The sequence below is a fragment of the Trichomycterus rosablanca genome, chromosome 15, assembly GCF_030014385.1.
Source record: "Trichomycterus rosablanca isolate fTriRos1 chromosome 15, fTriRos1.hap1, whole genome shotgun sequence".
Lineage (NCBI taxonomy): Eukaryota > Metazoa > Chordata > Actinopteri > Siluriformes > Trichomycteridae > Trichomycterus > Trichomycterus rosablanca.
The window spans coordinates 7,313,507-7,337,144 of NC_086002.1; the positions used below are offsets into that span (position 1 = coordinate 7,313,507).

A 23,638-nucleotide genomic window follows, 5' to 3' on the forward strand; every position below is an offset into this window, starting at 1 on the left:
AAAATATATATTGGTAAAATAATAATAATAATAATAATAATAATATTAATAGCAGCAATAATAACAACCATACTGTATCTGTATTATTTCAATTGTAATTTTTCTTAAATTATCAAAAAATTTTAAAATAATTTCACAAGAAAATATTTAGCAAATTGTTTTATTAAGAATAATATGTACAAAACTATCTGACAACAAAGGGAGAAATGACAAACAGTGTTGTAAACAGTGTTGTTAAAAATAATAGAATGATTTGATTGACTACTTGCACAATGTAAAGCAACATTTATGGCTAATAATTGTATGAATAATTTAATGTAACTGAAAATATATCTACAATACAGTTCATAACAATGAATCATATCATTTGGAGCAGAAACTATGGTGCAAAAAATAGTTTATATTATTTCACAGTACATATGAGCTCAAATTAACTTGAATCTTAACCAACAACAAACAAAGTACTCCAATAAATATAGGCAGTAAAGTTTTAACAGTATGAACAAAATCCAAAGAGAAAATAACGATGTCCTTCTGAAATGAATGATTAGAAATATATATCTTTTTACAGCACTTGCAGACTATCTACAACACAGACTGTAAATCGCATCCTTGCAAAGAACATGCACGTCAAGGACCGCATCAAAATGATCAGTTATGAGAAAGTAACTCAACACACGTTTACTGTGTCAAGGTTCACAGTTCTGTCTTCGCCACTATATTTACAATAAAAGCATGTAAAGTGACAGCACACATGCTGTGTATACATGAGAAATGAAAATTCAAAAATCTATTGGGGCTATGGTACAGTTCAAAGCTCTGTCCTGGGAAACAAGACACCATGAAGATTACTGAATATAAAACAAACAAGATACTGTAACATTAATTTTGATATAAATATTTATCATAAGGTTTATACAGTAACTATATCTTTAATATATATGAATTACATTTTACCAAATGTGTTGATGGCAAAACATGTGATATGATAATAAGGCATTGCTTTGTAAGGCGTTCACTTAATGGAACAAACCACGGCCTACCTGTAAAAATAATAATAATAATAATAATAATAATAATAATAATACACAATGAAAACATAACAAATATTGTCACTGTGGTGATTGGGGTCCCAGCACCATTCTATATACAGTATGCACCACTAATTCACCACTACTATTATCCTGGTAGTAGTTTTTTTATTATTCTATTTTTTTCTTGTGTGTATAAAAAAGATGTACAAACAAAAAATCTTTATGTAGTCATGGTGCAAAAAAATCTTTTTTTTTTTTTGTGTATAAAAAAAATTTACAAACAAAAAATCTTTATGTAGTCATGGTGCATTTAGTGTATCTAAAAAATTTATAATTAAATAGTTAAATAAATGTCTTATTTGTAGTTTTGACTATACACTGATCAGCCATAACATTAAAACCACCTCCTTGTTTCTACACACACTGTCCATTTTATCAGCTCCGCTTACCATATAGAACCACTTTGAAGTTCTACAATTACTGACTGTAGTCCATCTATTTCTCTACATACCTTTTTAGCCTGTTTTTACTGATAAAATGGACAATGTGTGTAGAAACAAGGAGGTGGTTTTAATGTTATGGCTGATCGGTGTATATTAAAGATTTGTAAGCTGTATGACACATTAAGGTGCTCAGTACGGTAGTCCACTACCTCTGTTATCTGGGATCCAGGGTTCAAATCTCAGCAGTGCTATCTGCCAGTTGGGTGTCTGACAGAGGTGGGGTGGCCAAAACAGCCTAGCCACTGGTAGACACACTTGTCAGTGCACTCTTATTGCTGGTCACAGGCCTGGATTTAAAATGCAGGGTTGTGTCAGGAAGGGCATCTGGCGTAAAAACGGACAAGATCTGCTGTGGCGACTCTTGTATACGGGGAAAAAAAGCTTAATGGCACATTGATGGTGTACTGTACTGACTATACACAGTTTGGTGGTTTGGGTAAACTACAGTCTGCTCTGGCTGTCCAAGCAAGATTCAAACTTGTACTAAACCAATACATCTTCTGTCTTGAAGATGTGATAGGAAAAGGGATAGTGTTTCACCCTAGAGAAAAACAAGAAATATAGGCTGGACAACTGCATGATTGGTCATCCATGTTTCTTTGCCTCTTGGTCACAAGCTGTTTTTGTCTGATCAGATTGTTGCCATTGTAAACAGAACAATTTGCTTAATTAACTGCTTTATTATGAAAAATAATTACTTGACTAATCAAAAAATGAATACAACTAATGGCAGTTCAGAATCTCATGCTGGATTTAGCACAGTGTATTTGTTCTCTGCCAACTTGAAGCTACTTACATGGACATGTGTCCTGTGTAATACTACTACAGTACAACAAACTTCAACACATTATGATCTGACATGAGTGAAATAAATGGATAGGCATGGTATACGTGTTGTACATTCTAAAAATTCTGCAACACATTACTGATATCATAAAATACAAATTAATTATGTTTTTTGCCATCAACACATTGTAGAATTATTGATTTTACAATGTGTGAAGATGTCACATAGGAGCAAATCTGTATTTTGCCACTTGATTTGCCTCTGTACCTCATTTTCTCTCCAAAACAGCCACATTTTTCCACGCAATTAAAAACGTCTCATTAGGTCTCTTTAGATTCTCCGCATAGATCTTATCAAACAAGACATCCATGCAAATCTGTATAAACGAGGTCCTTAGAAAACTATTCACAATGACTGCTTCTGAAATTACAAAATGAAGGGAAACATACAGAACTTTCAAAATGGCAACACTGTACACTTCATTACATTGCACTTCCATACGGTGGGTTTTTGTCGGCTCGTTTAGACACTTGTACAGTTGGGGATCTCTCTTGTGCTTTCACAGGTATTGATCATTCCACCTGGGTGCAAAACAAAGATCATTTATTACATATTAATCTAGCAAAAAAGTGCTAAATTAACACAGTAGCATTGGGCTGGATTTTTTAAATGTATTTATTGTTATTAAGTACTACAGTAGCAGTGCTTGTTGGACCTTTTATTGATGCAGTGTTTCTGTTCTAGGTGCCTCTTTGACAATAACCTACTTGTGAGTGCACTGTCAGTTCTTCTTTTTCTGGGCTTAATGCTTGCACAGTAGTGATGTGATTTAATATAAAGTAGTAGGTATCTTGTCACTAAATTTGAATTCATTAAACACAAACAGCCCAGTAGCATCTAAGTATCATCCATATGCAGTTCAAAAATGTACATACAACCTGGGTTGGAAACAAGCCCAAAGAAATGGCAATAAAAGAAGAAATAATTAAATAAACACATTTAAAGGCACATAAACATGAAATAAACTTGTACACATACACCCCCATGTGGACGGGATGCTTTACGTTACATCTTGTAAACCACAGTGGGACCAGATTGCCACCATTGTTTATAAGTTTATTTCCTTTTGTTTCGTTTCGATGCATTGTTTGTGGGTCGCTTGAAGTGGTTAATTGTCTAGTGCAGATTTGCTGTTATTGTTTATTTATTTATTCATTCATTCAGTGCATGTAGACTCAGCTGCAAATAGACAAAATAAGTTCTATTCCCCACCTGGTTGCTAGTACAGAAAAAGAGAATTGATGCCTATTTTCCTTGAACTCTAAGAAATGGATACATATCTTGAAGACTGTGTAAAATGTTAAATGTCTATAAATATGTCATAAAAATAATGACAATAATAATAACCTTTTAATCTATTGATGATAGTTGCTCCTCAGGAATATTAGACCAAAATGTTTAACACACAATGTTTAAATGAATATTTTTGCTAACAAAATCCCAGCTACTGTATGTTAGTTATACCCTTATCGCTAATGTAACTAAATGTAGCTAAATGAAAAGTCAGCAGAGTTGTAGTTTTAGCTTTTCTGCTGCCTAGTCTGGTCCAAGACATTTACAGTTTTTAATTTTGCAGAAGCTTTAATCCAAAGCAATTTACAAATGACACAAGATGCAATCAACTAAGGGTTAAGGGCTGTGCTTAAGGGTTCAATAATGGCAGCCTGGCAGTGGTGGGGCTTAAAAACTCAACCATCTGATTAATAGTCCAGTACCTTAAACGCTGAACCATCACTTCTCTAGGCAGTGTGCCCATTATGATGAAGTGCTCATAAAAGTAATATCCAGATTACGGAGTATCAGTTTGTGCTGTTAATAAGCAGAATTTGCTATCATCCACCAAGTGTTACTGTATACTAGTCCACATGCTATAGTTTTTCTCTACAGATCAAGTGTTTAACTGCTCATATTAGATTTTAATTGACTTCAATACACAATGTCATTGAAGAAAAACATGATTAAATAAAACTGCTGAGTCATTATAGAAATATGATCACAGCAATCAAACCAAGTTTGAGAAGTCCAATGGGGCTTACTATAGTTACTTTATACTACAATCTTTTGTTCAAGGATCACAGAACAAGAAATAAATATTTTTGATTGTATCAATTAACACATTTAAAATAACAAATATATTTGAATGTTGACACAGGTTGAGTGATGTGCAAACTAAGCAGACAAATCAGACAAATGGTCTCTTACAATCAAAAGAACGCCATCAGTTTTTTTTCTACTAAAGATCAGTTGTTTAATCTGCTTTGTTAGTTTAATTTAATGTTGTTTCCCTTTTAATTGTGTTACAAAAAGAACCCTTTTTGTATACAAGATGGTGTACTGACTTTACAATGTAATTTGGAACACAGTTTGTCAAATTAAAAACAGAATAAACAGTAAGTCATTATATCCCCTGAGTTTTAAATATTTGGACTGTGATCATTCACCTAGTCACATTCACTTCTGTTTTCTTTAACAACAGCTTGTGTGTTAGCCAGTTGGCTGATGTTAGTAGTAATTTTGCAGTGATACTGTGCTTGTATTGTAGACAAAGCTGAGTCATGGATCAGGATGGAAATGCATGGATAAAGAGCAGAGATATAAAAATAGAGTAATATTTGGTACAGTACAGTTGAGTTGAGAAATGCACATATAGGCTGGGTCACAAATATACATGCAGCCATTTAGATTATTAATTTGTTGCTGCAAAAAAGTTCTGGAATGTGAACACGGCCTTCATTCTTTGTTAGTAGTCATGATTGACAACAGCTGGTGTCTTATCTCTGCCCATATAAATAGGGCTAGTTAGACTGCACACACCACATTATACCAGACATCAGACTTATACTCAGGTTTCTTAATTTTATACAAATCCAAAAAATATGAGGTGATTTACTTACGTTTAACACGAACTTCCAAGTCCTTGTCCATCAGCTCCTTGGGGCTGGAAAATTCACTGAGCTTAATTTTGGGTGTGGTGTCATTCTGTTCCACTGTGCCGATCATCTCCTGCTCTTTCTCATGGTTCACCTCAGCATATATATTAATCCAGGGAATTTTTCTGAAAAGGCAGGAATGAGGTTAAAATAAGTTAAAGATAACAAATAAATGATCATTTATCTTGGTCATTGTTTCTTTATATGGTCATTATTTCCTTTACTCATTTTCTGCTAGCATGGTGGTTGATTAAATACGACCTGTTGCTTTTTAGTCCCGTAAATCTATCCTCTTAAAACTGTCTGTTTTTACTTCATTTCACTTTGTAACTCACTCAGATCATTACCGAGGTCTGAGTGTCACTAATGGTCCTTCAGGTGGCTTCAAATTTAGAGGCTGTTCATGTTCAATGTGTTCATTAGAAACCTACTGAACTTCACAGAAAAGCAGAAAACAGTTTATCTGAATAATGAATGAGGTGAACCACTAAATGCACCCTTCCATTTAGGGATGAATGGATAGTTGGAAACAGAGGTTGTCTTTACCCATCTTACGAAAAAAAAAATGCCCTGGACATTGGTGCTATTGATGTTTAATTCCACCTGCCCAGAGCATGGGGTAGTATTGTGGGTGCGAGGTTGGAGTAGCAACCAAGCATTAGTGCATCCAATACAACAGGACTGAACCTTTACTATTTGTGTTAGCCATAAATCATTTAGCACAGATTACTGGAGATGCATTAAACCATTAATACAGAACAGTTTTACTCTACTCAGTAGTCTGATGAGGCCAGACGGAAGAATTTTCTCTGCATGCTTTGTTAGCCCCCTTTCATGCTGTTCTTTAATGGTCAGGATTCTCCCAGGACCACTACAGAGTAGGTATTATTTGGGTGGTGGATCATTCTCAGCACTGCAGTGACACTGACAGGTGGTGGTGTGTTAGTGTGTGTTGTGCTGGTGAGTTTTTAAGCACCTCACTGTTCCTGCTGGACTGAGAATAGTCCACCAACCAAAAATATTCAGCCAACAGTGCCCCATGGGCAGCGTCTAGAAGGTCTAGAAGATGACCAACTCAAACAGCAGCAATAGATGAGCGATTGTCTCTGACTATAAATCTACAAGGTGGACCAACTAGGTAGGAGTGTCTAAAAGAGCGGACAGTGAGTGGACACGATATTTAAAAACTCCAGCAGCACTGCTGTGTCTGATCCACTCACACCAGCACAACACACACTAACACCACCACCATGTCATTGTCACTGCAGTGCTGAGAATGACCCACCACCCAAATAATACCTGCTTTGTGGTGGTCCTGTGGGGGTCCTGACCGTTGACGAACAGCATGAAAGCAGGCTAAAAAAGTATGTAGAGAAACAGATGGACTACAGTCAGTAATTGTGGAACTACAAAGTGCTTCTATATGGTAAGTTGAGCTGATAAAATGGACAGTGAGTGTATAAACAAGGAGGTGGTCATAATGTTATGCCTAATCGGTGTATATATACACTATATATAATGTAAAAAAATTTCTATCACCTTTTATCAAGTTTTTTTTCCTTCAGTAAAACTCCCTTGTCTTTTATTTTCTCATTAGTTTTGAAAAATATAATTTCCACATTAGTGTTGATGTGTAAACATTTAGGATGCACACAGCAGGCTGCACAGAAATAATTATGCTATTTGCCAGTATTAAAATACAGAACATTACTTTTGGTAATTATAAGATAACTGATTGCATGGCTGAACCACATTTTGATGAAAATAATTACATTTTTAGTCTGCTTTTAAAAACATCACATCTCCACTCAATCATATTCTAGAATTTCTTTAAAGCTCTTACTGGGCATGGCTAGACGACAGGACAGAAATGATTTGAAGTGATTCATGCTGTTATACCTTTTGAATTTGTAGATAAGAAAGACAGCTAAGCCCAGGAACACCACTGAGAGAAGCATCAGCATAGCAGAACTGCTGTGTCTGGGAATGGAGTCCACCAGTGGAGCTGGAGAGAAAGCAAACATGTTGAATTTGTGCTCAAACATACTTTAAACTCTTTTTTTTTCCACATTTAAAGAGAGAAATATCTCCATATGTGCTTGTTTACCACAAGTCAGAGTAAAAGTAGATATCTAAACACTTCTAGAAGAAAGTCTAGAAGATGACCCACTCAAACAGCAGCAATAGATGAGCGATCATCTCTGACTTTACATCTGCAAGGTGGACTAACTAGGTAGGAGTGTCTAATAGAGTGGACAGTGAGTGGACACAGTGTTTAAAAACTCCAGCAGAGCTGCTGTGCCTTATCCACTCATACCAGCACAACACACACTAACACACCACTGCAGTGCTGAGAATGATCCACCACCCAAATAATACCTACTCTGTAGTGGTCCTGGGGGAGTCCTGACCATTGAAGAACAGCATAAAAGGGGGCTAACAAAGCATGCAGAGAAACAGATTGACTACAGTCAGTAATTGTAGAACTATAAAGTGCAAAATGGACAGTGTGTGTAGAAACAAGGAGGTGGTTTTAATGTTATGGCTGATCAGTGTATATATCCCAGGTTCTCTGGAAGTTGTGGTCAGAGCACAGGTCAGCCATTGTACAGCACCCCTGGAGCCAAGAGGGTTAAGGGTCTTGCGCAAGAGCCAGCAGAATCGGGATTCAAAGCCACAAGCTTCCAGTTGGTAACCCACAGCTCTCCCCACTAGGCTACCACAGTCCCAGTGGTGCTAATTTAGCTACAAAAGCCTCTGCTCTTTTGATTTTGAGTTTACCTTCTGGGCTTTAGTTCCACATGTGCATCAGTTCACTTTGCACTTGGAATTATTTATTCAGATAGCTTGTGTTCATCGGGCATCTTCAATGTCCTCAATCTTCTGTCTCACTGCTAGATGAGTTGTGATTTACAACTCTCACTAATATGTTTTTACTGCTCTACAGGAAGTGAGTCTTAATCCACTCTAGCTGATGCTTGGCATTGTTCATTGTGACTCAGGCAGCAAATTTATCATCTATAGTTTATGTTGCTCTGGGGCCCAGAAAGGGAAGCTAGCTGGTTAAAATATCCGATTAATTTTTCTCACGCTAATGCAATATCGATGGGTAAAACCAAAGCCAGGCCTTACATATTCATGTCTAAATATGGCATTTCACAAGGTAATGCATCACGTTTTGGAAGATGAATGTTCTCTAATGTCTATTTCACTTTGTCCTTTAAGGTATGCTTAGCTGTGAAACTAATTTCTAAACCAAGAACTTGCACTCAAAACAAACTCGCAAGTTCAAAAAGTCCCAAAGGAAATGTTTCTGCATCAGGACACTCTATGAATCTCTGCCATCAAGACTCTATTTTCTCCACCCAGCTGGCTTTTTGAGAGACAGCCCCATGATGCCACTGACCTTTTCCTGCGCAGCTTGAAGGCTTTTTGGACCTTTCAAGGCTAAAAAAATGGAAAGGAATACAGTAGTTCTGGCTACTCAAATGGCTGAAGCGTCTCGGTGAATGCACAGAACTGTGTGTTCTCCATTGAGGAGGGGTTAGATGACTACTTCTGTTCCTATGGCCACTGAAAGGCATAGTGAAGCATTTCTTAAAAGCATTTTATATGGGCTAAAAATACACATCAGCCACCAATTGTTTGACTGACATCTTTGTTCAAAATCAACAGATTTACCACTGTAATAACTACTATTTCAGCTCTTTTATTTCAGAAGAAAGATTGATGGGCTGTCGAGACTTAATTGCTGGGATGTTATAATGCAATTATATTGTAAAATCACATCTGATATGTGGTTTGTGGTTGTTATTTCATGCTGAAAAGCCTCTCTGGTCTCAAGCAACAAATAATCAACATAATTACATGCAGTAGAAAATGTGCTCAGCACTATAAAACATAAAAAAAGTAAATATTCACAATACAAGCTTACGCAAGCAAACAATCTGGTACAGTAGAAGATTTTATGAATATAATTATGGTATAATTGTGTGTAATCGATCCTAAACACTATTTGTTCTGTAATTAATAATAAAAGCTTGTTGATTTTCAGGATGAAAATCCACTACAGATTCATTCCTCCGTTCATCTTCAGTAGCTTTTTTTTTTTGTAAATTATTCTGCTCACGATCTTGGAGGCTTTAAAGTCTATTATGGAAACACTGTGCCCAAAGAAAAAATGCTTCCTAGACAAGGTGACAATCTATTGTAGGGCGCTACACACATTTCGACTTATTCAGCAAATCTAAAACCACCAACTACAAATGTCAAAACGAGCAGTAAAAGACGAGTACTAAAAGCACTTTTTTATGTGTATTTTAAAATAATACTTGGTGCTCTGTGACTCAGCGGTAAATTGTCACTACATGTGTCCAGTGATTCTGGGGAAATCGGACCCATCATGACCAGGAAAATGCAGCACTCACTTTCTTAGACAATTATCCAATCATATATATATATATATATATACATATATATACACACACACACCAATCAGCCATAACATTAAAACCACCTCCTTGTTTCTACACTCACTGTCCATTTTATCAGCTCCACTTACCACAAAGAAGCACTTTGAAGTTCTACAATTACTGTAGTCCATCTGTTTCTCTACATACCTTTTTAGCCTGCTTACACCCTGTTCCTCAATGGTCAGGACCCCCTGGGGCCACCACAGAGCAGGTATTACTTGGGTGGTGGATCGTTCTCAGCACTGCAGTGACACTGACATGGTGGTGGTGTGTTAGTGTGTGTTGTGCTGGTATGAGTGGATCAGACACAGCAGCGCTGCTGGAGTTTTTAAATACCGTGTCCACTCACTGTCCACTCTATTAGACACTCCTACCTAGTTGGTCCACCTTGTAGATGTAAAGTCAGAGACGATCGCTCATCTATTGCTGCTGTTTGAGTTGGTCATCTTCTAGACCTTCATCAGTGGTCACAGGATGCTGCCCACGGGGCGCTGTTGGCTGGATGTTTTTGGTTGGTGGACTATTCTCAGTCCAGCAGTGACCGAGGTGTTTGGATAAAACACAGCAATGCTGCTGGAGTTTTTACTCATACCAGCACAACACACACTAACACACCACCACCATATCAGTGCAGTGCTGAGAATGATCCACTACCCAAATAATACCTGCTCTGTGGTGGTCCTGGGAGAGTCCTGACCATTGAAGAACAGCATGAAAGGGGGTTAACAAAGCATGCAGAGAAACAGATGGACTACAAAGTGCTTCTATATGGTCAGTGAAGCCGATAAAATGGACATCTTTTTTTTTTTTTTTAAGAATTGTAGAATGCTCCATTTTGAAACCTTCCACAAATGAATATAAAACAAGTGATGCCAACATAATCAAATAGAGAGGGAGAATTAACAAAAGGCTTAGTCCTAAAAACATTTTAATGCACAATTACATTGAATTTAGGGTATTTTATATTCTTACATGCTTTAAGGATTGTGTTTTAATTGTGGTCTAAAAGCCCAAGATCAGCATGTGTGATACCAAGAGTGCTTGAAGAGAGTGGTGTAGGGAAAATGCTATTGGAGAACAGAAGAGTGAAATTGTGTTTTCAAGTGCTGAATCTACATGTCGATTCCTCCTCCTGGCGACTGTATGGATGGTGTTTCTCTAGAACATTCTGTCTTTTACTGGGATAGTCAGTCTTTTTAATGGCTTGTTTATTGTTCCTCTAATTGTATGTATTCATCTTCTCACAGGCCAGCTCTTCCACTTGTATCTTTAACTTTTTCAAGCATAAGTGTTGTATCCAGGAAATTGGCTCTTCTCATAATGTGTCCAAAATAAGAGAGCTTCCTGGTCGAAGATTTTATTGTTTGTCCTTTTTGAGATGTTATTGATTTCTGTGGCTTTTCTGTCTGACGTCATCTACAAGTCTTGTTTGTAGAGATCTTGTGTGTATTCCGTCCAGTGTAGTTTGAGCAGATCAGTTATGACCTGCCCATGGACATTCTTTTACTATACCATCTATTCTAAAATATCTGTTCTCCAGCTTCATTCCTTTTGCCAGGGTGGCATGGTGTCCCGTGAGTAGCACTGTCGCCTCACAGCAAGAAGGTCCTGGGTTCGATGCCCAGGTGGGGCGGACTGGGTCCTTTCTGTGCGGAGTTGAGGAGCATGTTCTCCCCCGTGTCTGCGTGGGTTTTCTCCGGTTTCCTCCCACAGTCCAAAGACATGCAAATGAGGTGAATTGGAGATACTAAATTGTCCAGAACTGTTTTCGATACAACCTTGTGAACTGATGAACCTTGTGTAATGAGTGACTACCGTTCCTGTCATACATGTAACCAAAAGTGTACAAACTTGACGTTAAAATCCCAATAAACAAACAAACAAACATTCCTATTTCCAATGTTGTCCATTTCCCATCTTCTGATTTTTGACTTCCATTACTGATTTCCATTCACCCATAACCAGTAGAACATCTTGTCAGTTTTAGTTTGAGCTTTATCATAATTTCTTTAGATTTTTCTTCAATGACATCTGTTGTTTGACCATAAACCTAGATGACAGTGAGGCTGAATGGCTTCACATGAAATCGGATTGATTGGTCAATCATTTACAGAATTGTATGCAATGCCAGTCTTGTTGACATCATTGAAAAACAAGGTGCTCAATTTCTTCTTTGATGTTTAAGACTTGAAGCAGTAGAAAGTGTGTCCTTATCCTGTCTATTGTAGTTTGCTGATCCCAAGGATGTTGACGTGTAGGCGACAACTTTATTTAGAGGAATCCCCATATATTTCTCAGTAACAGGTAACAGGAAGGAGTGCCTTCCAACCAATTTTCTGGCTCATTTTGTTGTTCCTTTCCATTTGGTTTTGTTAGTAAAGTGAAGAAGTGGTTTACCACTGGGTTCCTTTCCCACAGTTGATGTCATTGCTGTTGTCCCTTCATCAACTGCCTCAGACATCATTATACAGTATATTGCTGTTGCCCAATATTGGTGTTAGGTTTAGTCTGGCACCTCTGCTAAGATCTTTTTGCCATCTCACCGTCTCACCTCAGGTGAGAGCAACATATTATGAGAGTAACAATGTGGCCACTCTTGTTACTTTACATACATACAGTTCAAAATAAAAACTTTACAACAACAATCCTACCTAAAGTTAACTGTGTGATGTACACGACGACTCCAGATCCAGGTTTCAGCTCAAATTCGACCAAATTCTGGTTCATTGCACTAACCAGGATTTCGGAGATCTGTGGGATAGATATAACATGTTTGTTAAAATGTGAACAAATGTGTATATGGCCAAAAGTATGTGGACACCTGACCATGGGCTTGTTGAACATCCCTTTCCAAAACCATGAGCATTGAAATGGGGCTTGCCCCCTTCTTTGTAGTTATAACACACTTTGTGTCCATTCAATTAAAAGAGCATTTTTACACCTGTTAGCAATAGGTGTGACTTAGAACGTGTTCAAATACTGTTGGCCGTGAAGTGTAGTTCCAAAGAAAAGCACTTCACCTTAAATTAACATCTTCACAGACAGACTTACTATGTAGAAACACATTGCTTAACTTCCTTTCTTTTGTACACTAGGTGACACACCCAGTTTCTAGGGATGCTTCTGTATGACCAACTTAAGACTTGCTTCAGATCAAAATGTTCTTCTTATAATAATCTGATCTGGGATTTCACTGGTTCATCAAGTAATTTTAGATTATTTTAGATAATTTTAATGTTGTTAGGAGCTCGGTGGGTAGCACTGTCGCCTCACAGCAAAAAGGCCCTGTGTTCGATCCCCAGGTGGGGCAGTCCGGGTCCTTTCTGTGCAGAGTTTGCATGTTTTACCCGTGTCTGCGTGGGTTTCCTCCGGGAGCTCCGGTTTCCTCCCACAGTCAAAAATCATGCAGTCAAGTTATTTGGAGACACTAAATTGCCCTATAAGTGAATGGGTGCGAGTACGTGTATGTGTGTGAGTTTATGTGTCTGCCCTGCAATGGACTGGGGCACCGTTCAGGGTGTTACTGTGTGCCTTGCACCCATTGAAAAGCTGGGATATGCTCCAGCACCCCCCACGACCTTAATTGGACAAGCAGTTAAGAAAGAAAGTGAGTGAGTGAGTGGAGTGATCTTGTTAGCACAATCTAATCTTGAAGGTGTATTAATTTAGAAAATACAGCAACCTTGTTAGCACATTCTAGCTTTGCAGTTGTTTTAGTTTAGAAAATACAATGGCATGTTATAATCTTGTACAAAGACGCCATTCTGAGGCGCAAGACTGTGGGACCCAAGGTCTCAGTACTTTCCCATCCTAGGTTTAACAGCATATAGAAAGGCTCTCTCCAATTATTTATTTATCTTCAATTTTTTTTTTTTCTTAATTTATTTCAGCAACTTTGATTACACTATACACTTCATTAAATAGCTTTTGTTTACCTGGCCCAAATCCTCCTCATTTCCTTTTCTGCTGTCTGTCTGGTTTTTGCTGGGAAGTAAGAAGAGTTCAGCAGCTGTAGGAATTCCTGGAAATACTGCCACAAGGAGTTGCTCAGCAGGAATATCAGCAACCTATACATATAAATAAAGGAGGAAAAAAATATTCAGTGTATTACCCTCGGGTCCTCCACATCAGACTTTATCACTTTAAAGTAGATGTGTGGTTGGTCTGGGCCATTTTTTTTCATTTAGAAGAAGAAAAGAAAATCCTCTATTTGCATTATCGTAATCTGGATATGCTCAGTTTCTCTGCACAATCAGCAGAACTCTGCCAGCTGCATGTCACTTACGCTGGGCGAGCAGGGCCGCAGGATAGCACACACAGCCGACGTGTGGAAGCTGCCAGCTTCATCTTTGCATTGACCAGTGGACTCAGCAGTTGCTTTTGCAGGAACAAAGAGGGGAATGCTTATCTGGCCTTCCTTTGAGTGCCTGGCCAGGCTGGTGTGAGGTTAAAAACGGTCAGCACCAGCTATTAGCCGTGCTAACAGTTTGATCATTAATTTTTACTATTTGCTTCATCCTGGTCACCACAGTTGTGGTGTGGTGTGTCTGATACTCTCCAGAAGCACTTCTCTTTCACTATTTACTACACTTTTAGTCTAAAACCATACATTTAGAGCCTACATTTAATAATTACTTTGTATATTTTAAAATATTATACATATTTACTCTTCTACAAACTAAACAATGCTAAAACTCAATTGCTAAAATTGTATTATTATTATTATTATTATTTAGTATTTGCCAAGTAGGTTGCCAATCTATTTTATGATGAATTGAATTTATTTATCTTTAGTAACTGCTACTATCAAATAATCACTAAATCTGTGGCTAAATCCAGATCCAGAACCACCATAACAGGGTATCTTGCACTCAGCTGATTTACTTTATTTTTACCTAGGGGTAGCTTAGTCAATCCACAAAACAAAACACAAGTAACTGGACAAGTAACTCCCTAGGGGTTGTGTAATACCTAAGTCGTGGTCGAAGATAACTAAGATAACTTGAGGTACCATCTTACCAAGCAGCATTAGCAATGCATAAGCATTCCTTTACACTCAACCACACCTACTGGCAACCTATGGGAATGTGCATGTACATCATCATCTACATGGCACATATGGTATGTCTATACTTTATGTACCACCTTGTTATATTTACCTTTTTTTATGCATTTTCTCCCCCTTTAACTCCCTTTTCGCGCGTCCAATTGCTCGATTGCATCATGCTTCCTCTCCACCAATGGCGATCCCCGCTCTGATTGAGGAGAACAAAGCTAACCCACACCCCCTCCGACACATGGGCAGCAGCCGTATGCATTTTGTCACCTACACTTTGACGAGTGCATACATGCGGATCAGCACTGTGTACGGAGAGACACACCCTGATAGCACTATTTTCCCGTCTCTGTGCAGGCGCCATCAATCAGCCAGCAGAGGTCGTAATTGCATTAGTTATGAGAGAGTCCCTATTAGGCTTTTAATATCCCCACCCCTACCTGAACAACAGGCCAATCGTTGTTCATGTGGCTGCTCAGCCCAGCCGGCAGGCAGAGTGTCATTTGTAAATCAGTCATTTGTGAATGAGGACAATTCATGTTAATGCGGGTGGCATTCATGATTTTTTTTAGTTTATATAAAATAAAGTATACTAAACAAGACACAAGTTTGGAACTGTAATCTCTCTGGGTTCAGTTACCAGGCTGTGCAGTCTCCCTCTTCTCTTCACAGCCACAGTTTAATGACTTTGATTCTAGCTTGATGTCCTTCTCTTTCTCTTTCTGATATCCTCGGATGTTTAATGAAGCCATTGTGATAAAAAGCAGTTTGACCCCTGAGGCAAAATCGATCAGAGCCAGAATGTGATAGGATGCAGCTGAGAAAGGAAAGTAGGAAAATAGCCTAGCCTCTCTGGTCTATAAGGAGAAAATAAAGCCTTTGAACTGCATGAGGAATTATAATTGTGTCATAAGACGTGTGGGTAAAGCCTATCTTAGGGATGACAGCTGATCAAGGGGATAAGCAGGATTGGGGATTTGCATAAAAATAAAGTTCAACTTCATTATTCAAGGTGTAAATTAATAAGGTGTTTTTGGTAGTCTTGAGCATTTTTAATATCTGCATGCTAGATATGGTTAACATATCATTAATGCTTTGGCGTACCAAAAAAACACTTATGGCCTTGAGCTTTTTTCCCCCTCCTCTCTAAAGTTTAACACTAGTGTGATTGAAACACTTGCCCTTAATTATAGATTTTCTATGACTATCATTAAAACTACATTCCTGTGTTTAATACTATTTGTTGGTTGATTGCATGCAATACCATTAGCAAGTCCTCATCCTGCTCTCCAACTCCCACAGTTCATTCAGTTTGTTCATTATCCTTATACACAAGACTCTCAGCTCTCCCTCCAGTCAAGGAAACTCAGCTCAGGCAGAATTGGAGTGCAGCGGCTGACATTTGCATTAACTACTGGCGCTGCTCAAGATTTACTTTGCACAAGAGCTCTTTTCATCATCGGAAAAGACGCATTTGTAATCATCTGCCTGTCTCTGCAATAAAGCACTCCTCTGCCTACCTGTGAAAATAAATTAAGGCATGCCCAGTATGAGGGGGAGAGGGAGAAAATGCTGATTCAACTGCTCAAGAGGCATTCAGAAAAAAAATGAAATGCTGGGGAAGGATATGAGGGAATTATGGGATCTCCAAAAAAGGTTGAGGGTGCACGGAGTGAAGGAAGTGAAATAAATTCACACTCACTTGCAGCACAGCCTTTTTAATTATCCTGCTTACATCCTGCCTCCACTCCGGAATGTCAGGGTTGGCCTCATCAAGATTCGGGGAAAAAGATAAAAGCAGGGATTTGAAGAATTCTGTCAGAGACAAAGAACATTAGTCACTGTTTTCTTGACTTCAGTTTTTTTTTTATAACTAAGTTGGTTAGTTTGAGTATCATTACACTCAGAGCCAGCTAAAGTTTTACAAATATTTGCTGGGCACATGCACACTATATAAGCGGAAGTATGTGGACATCTAACCATAGGCGTTATTATGGAGTTGTGCCCCACTTCATGGCTATATCAGCCTTCACTTTCTTTTTCACAATATTTTGTATTGTTTTTATAAAAAGTCGTTCCCTGTCAGTCAAAAGAGCACTTGGATAGGGAGGCCTTGCTCACAATCAATGTTCCAATTGATCCTAAAGAGGTTCTGTGCAAGCCACATAAAGGCATGATAAACCAAGCCTTTGTGGACCTCACATAGTGCACAGTCATGCTGAAACAGGATCTGACCTTCCCATACTTTTGATACAAATTTGTAACAATTTACACTGATCAGCCATAACATTTAAACCACCTCCTTGTTTCAACACTCACTGTCCATTTTACCAGCTCCACTTACCATATAGAAGCACTATGTAGTTCTACAATTACTGACAGTAGTCCATCGGTTTCTCTACATACTTTTCTTAGCTGGCTTTTACCCTGTTCTTCAATGGTCAGGACCACCACAGAGTACGTATTATTTAGGTGGTGGATGATTCTCAGCACTGCAGTGACACTGACACGGTGGTGGTACCTACACTGCAGTGGTCCTGGGAGAGTCCTGACCATTGAAGAACAGCATGACAAGAAGGCTAACAAAGCATGCAGCAATTGTACAACTACAAAGTGCTTCTATATGGTAAGTGGAGCTGATAAAATGGACAGTGAGTGTAGAAAGAAGGAGGTGGTTTTAATGTTATGGCTGATTGGTGTATTTATATAATTGTTTTTAAAAGCCTGTTATCACTGGGTGTTATCACTTGCATGTCTTTGGACTGTGATAGAATATCGGAGCTCCCGGAGGAAACCCAGACAGACAAGGGAGGGACATGCAAACTCCACACAGAAAGGACCCCCTGGGGGATCGAACCCAGGACCTATCTGCTGTGAGGCGACAGTGCTACCCACTTTTTAGTATATAGTCATAAATTCACCCTTAGTAATCAGCACGTTAAATGTTTATCAGACATTTAATCATTCACCTTGCACAACAATGGACTTGGTGTCCTGAAGGACGGAGTTTGAGGATGACACCTGCACCGTAACCGTGTGTATCCCCTCCACTGAGAACGTGTATGATATACTGCCTTCTAAAGTTATTATCGGCTGGAAAAAAAGATGACACCGTTAATATACTCATTAATAACAACATCAGTTTGATCAGCAGTCTTTATAATCTTAATCCAAATTAAATTATGATTCAAAAGTATTTATATTTACATTTACAAGTACAATCAAGTTGGTCAAGTTTGTCAGACCACAATTAGGGGCACAGGGGGGTCCTGGAGCCTATCCCAGCTTTTCAATTGGCGCAAGGCACACAGTAACACCCTGGACGGGATGCCAGTCCATCGCAGGGCAGACACACATACACACCCATTCACTTACAGGGCAATTCAGTGTCTCTAATTAACCTGGCTGCATGTTTTTTGGAGTGTGGGAGGAAACCGGAGCTCCTGGGGGAAACCCACACATGCAAACTCCGCACAGAAAGGACCCCCACTGCCCCGCTTGGGAATCGAACCCAGGACCTTCTTGCTGTGAGGCGACAGTGCTACCCACTAAGCCACCGTGCCGCCCCACAGAAGTAACAAATCACAGATTTTTGTTTTTATTGGAATTCATAAAATGTCCCAACTCTCTTGAAAATGGCGTTTGCATGTACATGTGCCATGTGCTTTTGTCCCCAAACGTTGTTCTTTTACAGATCTAAGATATAATAAAAAGTCTAAATTATGATTTATTTATTTTAATGTTTTACGTCGTGTTTACACAATGCCGAAATGTATGGCAGGAAAGGGTAGGCATTTTTTTATACCAGTCTATAGCCCTTGTCACCATTTTTTTTCTACTTTGTCTTAGATAAAAAAATTTCCATAGTTTTTGGTATTGCTATATATTTTTGCTCTCGTAAGTATTTGGGGCATTCTGTTAGAATATGTTTAATATAATTAAACTAAGTATTTGGCCAATATCACAGAGTGGGGTAGATTCCCCCCGTACAGGATACGAGTGTGTGTCTAATGCGGCATCTGGTGTAAACCCCCTGATCAATACATTTCTCTGGTTGTATTTTTATTTTTGTGAGCTAAGTCCAAAAAGGGTTGTTTAAAAAGTATGGTGCAATTTAAGGCAACTTTAGGCAACTTCCACTCTTCAAGGCTTTCAAATCCTGTAGTGAGGCAGAAAATATCTAATTAGGAGTGGACTGTTCATACCTCTGTGTTGTTCCCCAGCCACCAGAAGTAGGTGAGAGTTCGAGAGTGTGAAGGCCAGACCACTGCAGTCAAGTTCACCTCCTTGTTCTTAATGACGACGAACGGAGACAGCAACTGAACCTGCTCGACTGAAGCTAAAATCCACAAATCATCAAGTAAACACCCTTAGAACGCAACATTTGTCCAAACACAGGAATGCATTGTTATCTATCCTTTAATAGGTTTTAAGTTTACACACAACCTTTTTCTGCACTTCTGAATTTTTGACTTGGTTCCACCGTTGGTTGTTTTCCTTGCCATAGCTCTTAGCTATAAACAGTTCTGACTTTGAGCTCTACAATCGAAAATGCTGCATGCTGGTTCAAACAGGTAACCTCATGAATTCAGCACACTCTGCACTGAGGCATTTTAGTATTCAGAAAATGACTCCATTAATGCTTGGGAGCAGAAAGTATTTAATAATTTATTTATTATTCTAGTACATAGTATAGCACATATATTTTTACATATGTTGAGTGTAGCATATATGGATCGGCATGAAGACCTTAGAGATTTTGATAAGGATGTATCTACACAAAAAAGCAAGGGGTGCTTATAGGCAGCTCAATGAAGGGACAAGCCATACACTATAATAATCTGGGGCAGAAGTTGTTGCCTTGCTGTATGTACATACAGTACATGTGCACAGTACAACAAAATGCTTTTTCTGCAGAGTGCAGGGTCAGCCATTGTACGGTTCCTCTGGGGCCGAGAGGGTTATGAGCCTGGAGACCCTCATCTGCAAGGTTGGGAGAAATTTAGCCAATCGCGAGATACTAAACCAGGGTAGTTGAAGAGTCACTAAATAAAACAAAAACAATAAAAACAAACAAAACCAAAAACATAATCTGGAGCATGTGGTAGAGGAAGAATGACAGTTCACCCTAATGCCAGCTACTCAATCCACCATTATATGAAGTATAGCTTCATATCACAGTTCTAAATTTAAATAACTTAAGCCTGGAACTCTTTGTTTGGCCCAAACTGCACAAAATACACATCACCATGTGTTGTAATAATATTGGTTTTATATTTTTTATATAAATATTAACAACTATGTAACTTACATATGATGTGTAGGTACAGCACGTTGGTATCAGATCCTAGACTGTTCTCAGCTACCGCAGTGACCCGGAAGATTCCAGTGCTGCGATACACGTATCTGATCCCTTCCTCTGTCCAGCTAAGGTTCGAGTAGGACACTGCTATTCCATCCCCAAAGTCCAACTGGATATTTGTCCTCAGCGAATCCCCCTGTTAATGATGCAGGGTGTGTTTAGTCTACGACTGCAAAAAAGGTTTAGACATTTTGCAAGGCCTTATGGCAGCAGTTTTCAGTCCCAGTGCATACTTTGCTCTTATTCGACTCATCCAGCAGTTAATTAGGCAGAAAAAAAAGAATTAAGTTTAAAAACATATGAAGGAAGCACTGGGGATTTTTAGACTTAAATAGATAAAGAGCTCATGTTCTTTGTAATAAAATCAGTTTACTTTTTCAGTCTGTAAGAGTTAAACAAGGGGGAAACATAATTATAGTCATTAATATGGAGGTGAACCCCCTTTGTGGCTATATCAGCCCCCATTATTATTATTTTTAATGTACCATTGGGAAATTGTGACTATTTAAGCATTGATGTTAATAAAATTTGGCTTATTATAATATTTATATATTATAATATATAAATAATTTATAAGTTAAATGCCCAAGCTATTCAACAACGTCAATCAATTCTCCACATCAAATGGAGAAAAGTTTATATTATACATTTAACAGGGTCCTTCCATATTTAGGGGCACCAAGTAAAAGGGGTGTGTGTACATATTTAAGCAGTAACAATCTTAAGTAAAATAAAGAAATCTGAAAGGGGAGATTAATAATATTAAGTTGCTATAAGGACGGGGGTGTATTTGGGGATGGTTATCAGCTTGAATAGCTTCCGATGGATCATAGGAATCTACGCCAAATTCTGTGAGGGTTGTCATTTTTAAATCTTGTAGGTTCCAAGATCTCTCTCTGACATGGAATTACATTTCCCTTCCTGTCTGATTAGAAAACATTGTGACTTGTTTATCAATCTTGATGACTCCAGTTATAAAAATAAAGTATGAATTGAAAGCATTTGTCCATTACATATAAATGAATAGTGAAAGTCAGAGTGGACAATGAACTTCTTGGAGTGGAGTTTCTTCATGTCCAGTCCTCTAGGATTTACTTTTAATTTGCCTTTACATTGTATAGCTGTAACAAGGTGGTCAAATCATGCCACAAATGACTTGCCAGATGACTGTCTGTTGCACAAATTAGAAGCTGAAAAATGTAAACTGTAATAACTAGAGTTCAGAATCAAAAACAGTAAGTGAAAGTGAGACCCAGCAGTAGAGAAATGTAGGGGTCTGCATGTTAGATGTAATAGCCTGAAGGTAATATTACACCTACAGCTGGTTCCGTCTATTCAAGCTGACCTTAGCATTACTGTTTTAGTAAAATTACCAGAGAGAACAATTAACACATCTAGTGGCTGCAGGTGCAATGTGTGTAGCTCATGCCAGATATTCAATGTCCCCACATGCACAGGTTGTAATGAAGGACATTTTTGAAATACAGTGGAAATAAACATTTTGTTTGCATACAACATACTCCAGTTTGCCGAGCAACAAATAGAACCTGGCACAGATGCTGAAGTTATGCCAGTCTTTCTGCTATGCAGGTGTGTGTGTGTGTAAGAGAGAAGTATCACTGCATGCTTCTATCTTTGCAAGCCTCTGCTCATTTTACTCACACTCCTTTGGGTGTTACATCTGGCACCCTGCGTGTGTATCGTGCCACGCTTCAGGAAGTGTTGGAGATTGCAGCTGCCATCTCTCTCTCTTTCTCACTACCCCCCTCCCCTTCCCAAAATGAGTCTTCTGCTGTGTGTGTCTTTGATACAGACAGGATGAGTTTGTGTGTGATACTCCCAAAACCATGCTTATCCATGCCCAACACCCTCGATGCATCACCTGTTACAATGCTGTGCGGGTGGGATATTAATTTATAACACTGCATCAGTGAGCAGTAGTGTTTTCGGCACTGTTGAATGATAAAAAAAAAACCTTTATGTATTCCTGCAGGTTTGTTTCCAGGCACTGCCAACTGTGGAAGCAGCTTGTGTGTTTGTACACTACGCTTTCTGGAATCATTTCACACTGCTTTTGCCAAGGAAGTCATAATTTGCGGTGAGGAAAAATGCTAAATAAAAAGGACAGTGGCTGAAAGAGGATTTGTTGTAGATTTATCTTTCTGTTGACATGTGACATGTTTTGCAGGGAAAGATGGTCAAAGCATGCATCCCAGCTTTTCAATGGGCGCAAGGCACACAGTAACACCCTGGACGGGGTGCCAGTCCATCGCAGGGCAAACACACACACACATTCTCCTATAAGGCAATTCAGTGTCTCCAATTCACCTCACTTGCATGTTTTGGACTGTGGAAGGAAACCCATGCAGACACGGGGAGAACATGCAAACTCTGCACACAAAGGACCCGGACTGCCCCGCCTGGGGATTGAACCCAGGACCTTCTTGCTGTGAGGCGACAGTGCCAATGGAGAAATATCTGCTAGCAAAACAGATCTTGTTCACACCAAAACAGAAAGCTAAAAGCTATAGCTAAAGGTCACAGGATTGTGTGCATGTATGTGTAAAAGCAAGATACTAGAAGAGTTGTTTGGCATTTAGAGAGCAGTATAGTTCACTACCCATCTTTGATGTAGCGTGGAGTGAAGTTCAACTTCTTCTGAACTTTATGTCCTGGTACTAAATGTCGCTGTGTCACACCAGCTGGCTTTGTCTGACTGAACTTTTCAAAGTTGCATTGTTTTTTATATATTTTTTTACAGTAATACACTGCTCTGGAGTCATCTTTTGGAAGTCCCTCCTTGGAAAAAAGGTCTAAATCTGAATCTGCTGCTTTGTTCAAATCATGCTCGAGCTTTCATCTGCCATGTGTTGCACACCTAGGATTCATTAAATATTTATGGCTGCTAGTGTCTCCCAAGAACTGCTGTCACTACGCTTTATGAATATAAATTAGTCAGATTCAGTGGGAGGATTTCTAAGGTTATTGTGCTTATGCTACAATGATTCTTAGCATTTCTGTCTCGTTTTCCTCTCCTCATCCATCAATCTTAACGAAGAGAATGAGCCTTCATTTTCTCAGCTCATCACAGCTGTAAAGTGGAAAGTGTGCCAATCTTAGACCCCCTGAGGGAAGCACTTACCTGCCACCTATGTGTGTGCACTCAAGAAAAAAAATGCACTGTACTCTAAACAGGAGGCTTAAAGTGAACCAATTTTGCTAGATGCTACAGATGAGAGGATTCCTGAAAATTCACCATTAGTGGTTTTCACTAAGCACTTTATCCTAATTGGGGTCATAGTGGGTTTAAAATCACACAGAAAACACTAAAAGCAAGGCAGAAATGCACCATGTCTAGTATGCACCCAACAGCAAGACATCACACACATATATTTACTCCCTCTTTTATACCTGGGGCGATTTAGAGTGGCCTG

At 38.7% G+C, this 23,638-nt stretch overlaps 1 protein-coding gene across 1 annotated transcript in view; it reads right to left on the reverse strand.

Moving 5' to 3' along the window:
* Positions 1-2,788: 2,788 nt before the first annotated feature.
* sorcs3a (sortilin related VPS10 domain containing receptor 3a) overlaps positions 2,789-23,638 on the reverse strand; it is a 246,125-nt gene continuing 225,275 nt past the window's right edge. The window contains exons 19-27 of the mRNA XM_063010840.1: positions 20,154-20,340; positions 19,048-19,181; positions 17,812-17,935; positions 16,545-16,657; positions 13,722-13,853; positions 12,438-12,537; positions 7,214-7,319; positions 5,279-5,439; positions 2,789-2,905 (exon numbers count right to left, since the gene is read on the reverse strand). Of these exons, the coding sequence (XP_062866910.1) occupies positions 2,847-2,905; positions 5,279-5,439; positions 7,214-7,319; positions 12,438-12,537; positions 13,722-13,853; positions 16,545-16,657; positions 17,812-17,935; positions 19,048-19,181; positions 20,154-20,340 (1,116 nt within the window). The 3' untranslated portion in view covers positions 2,789-2,846. The remainder of the gene's footprint in view (positions 2,906-5,278; positions 5,440-7,213; positions 7,320-12,437; positions 12,538-13,721; positions 13,854-16,544; positions 16,658-17,811; positions 17,936-19,047; positions 19,182-20,153; positions 20,341-23,638) is intronic.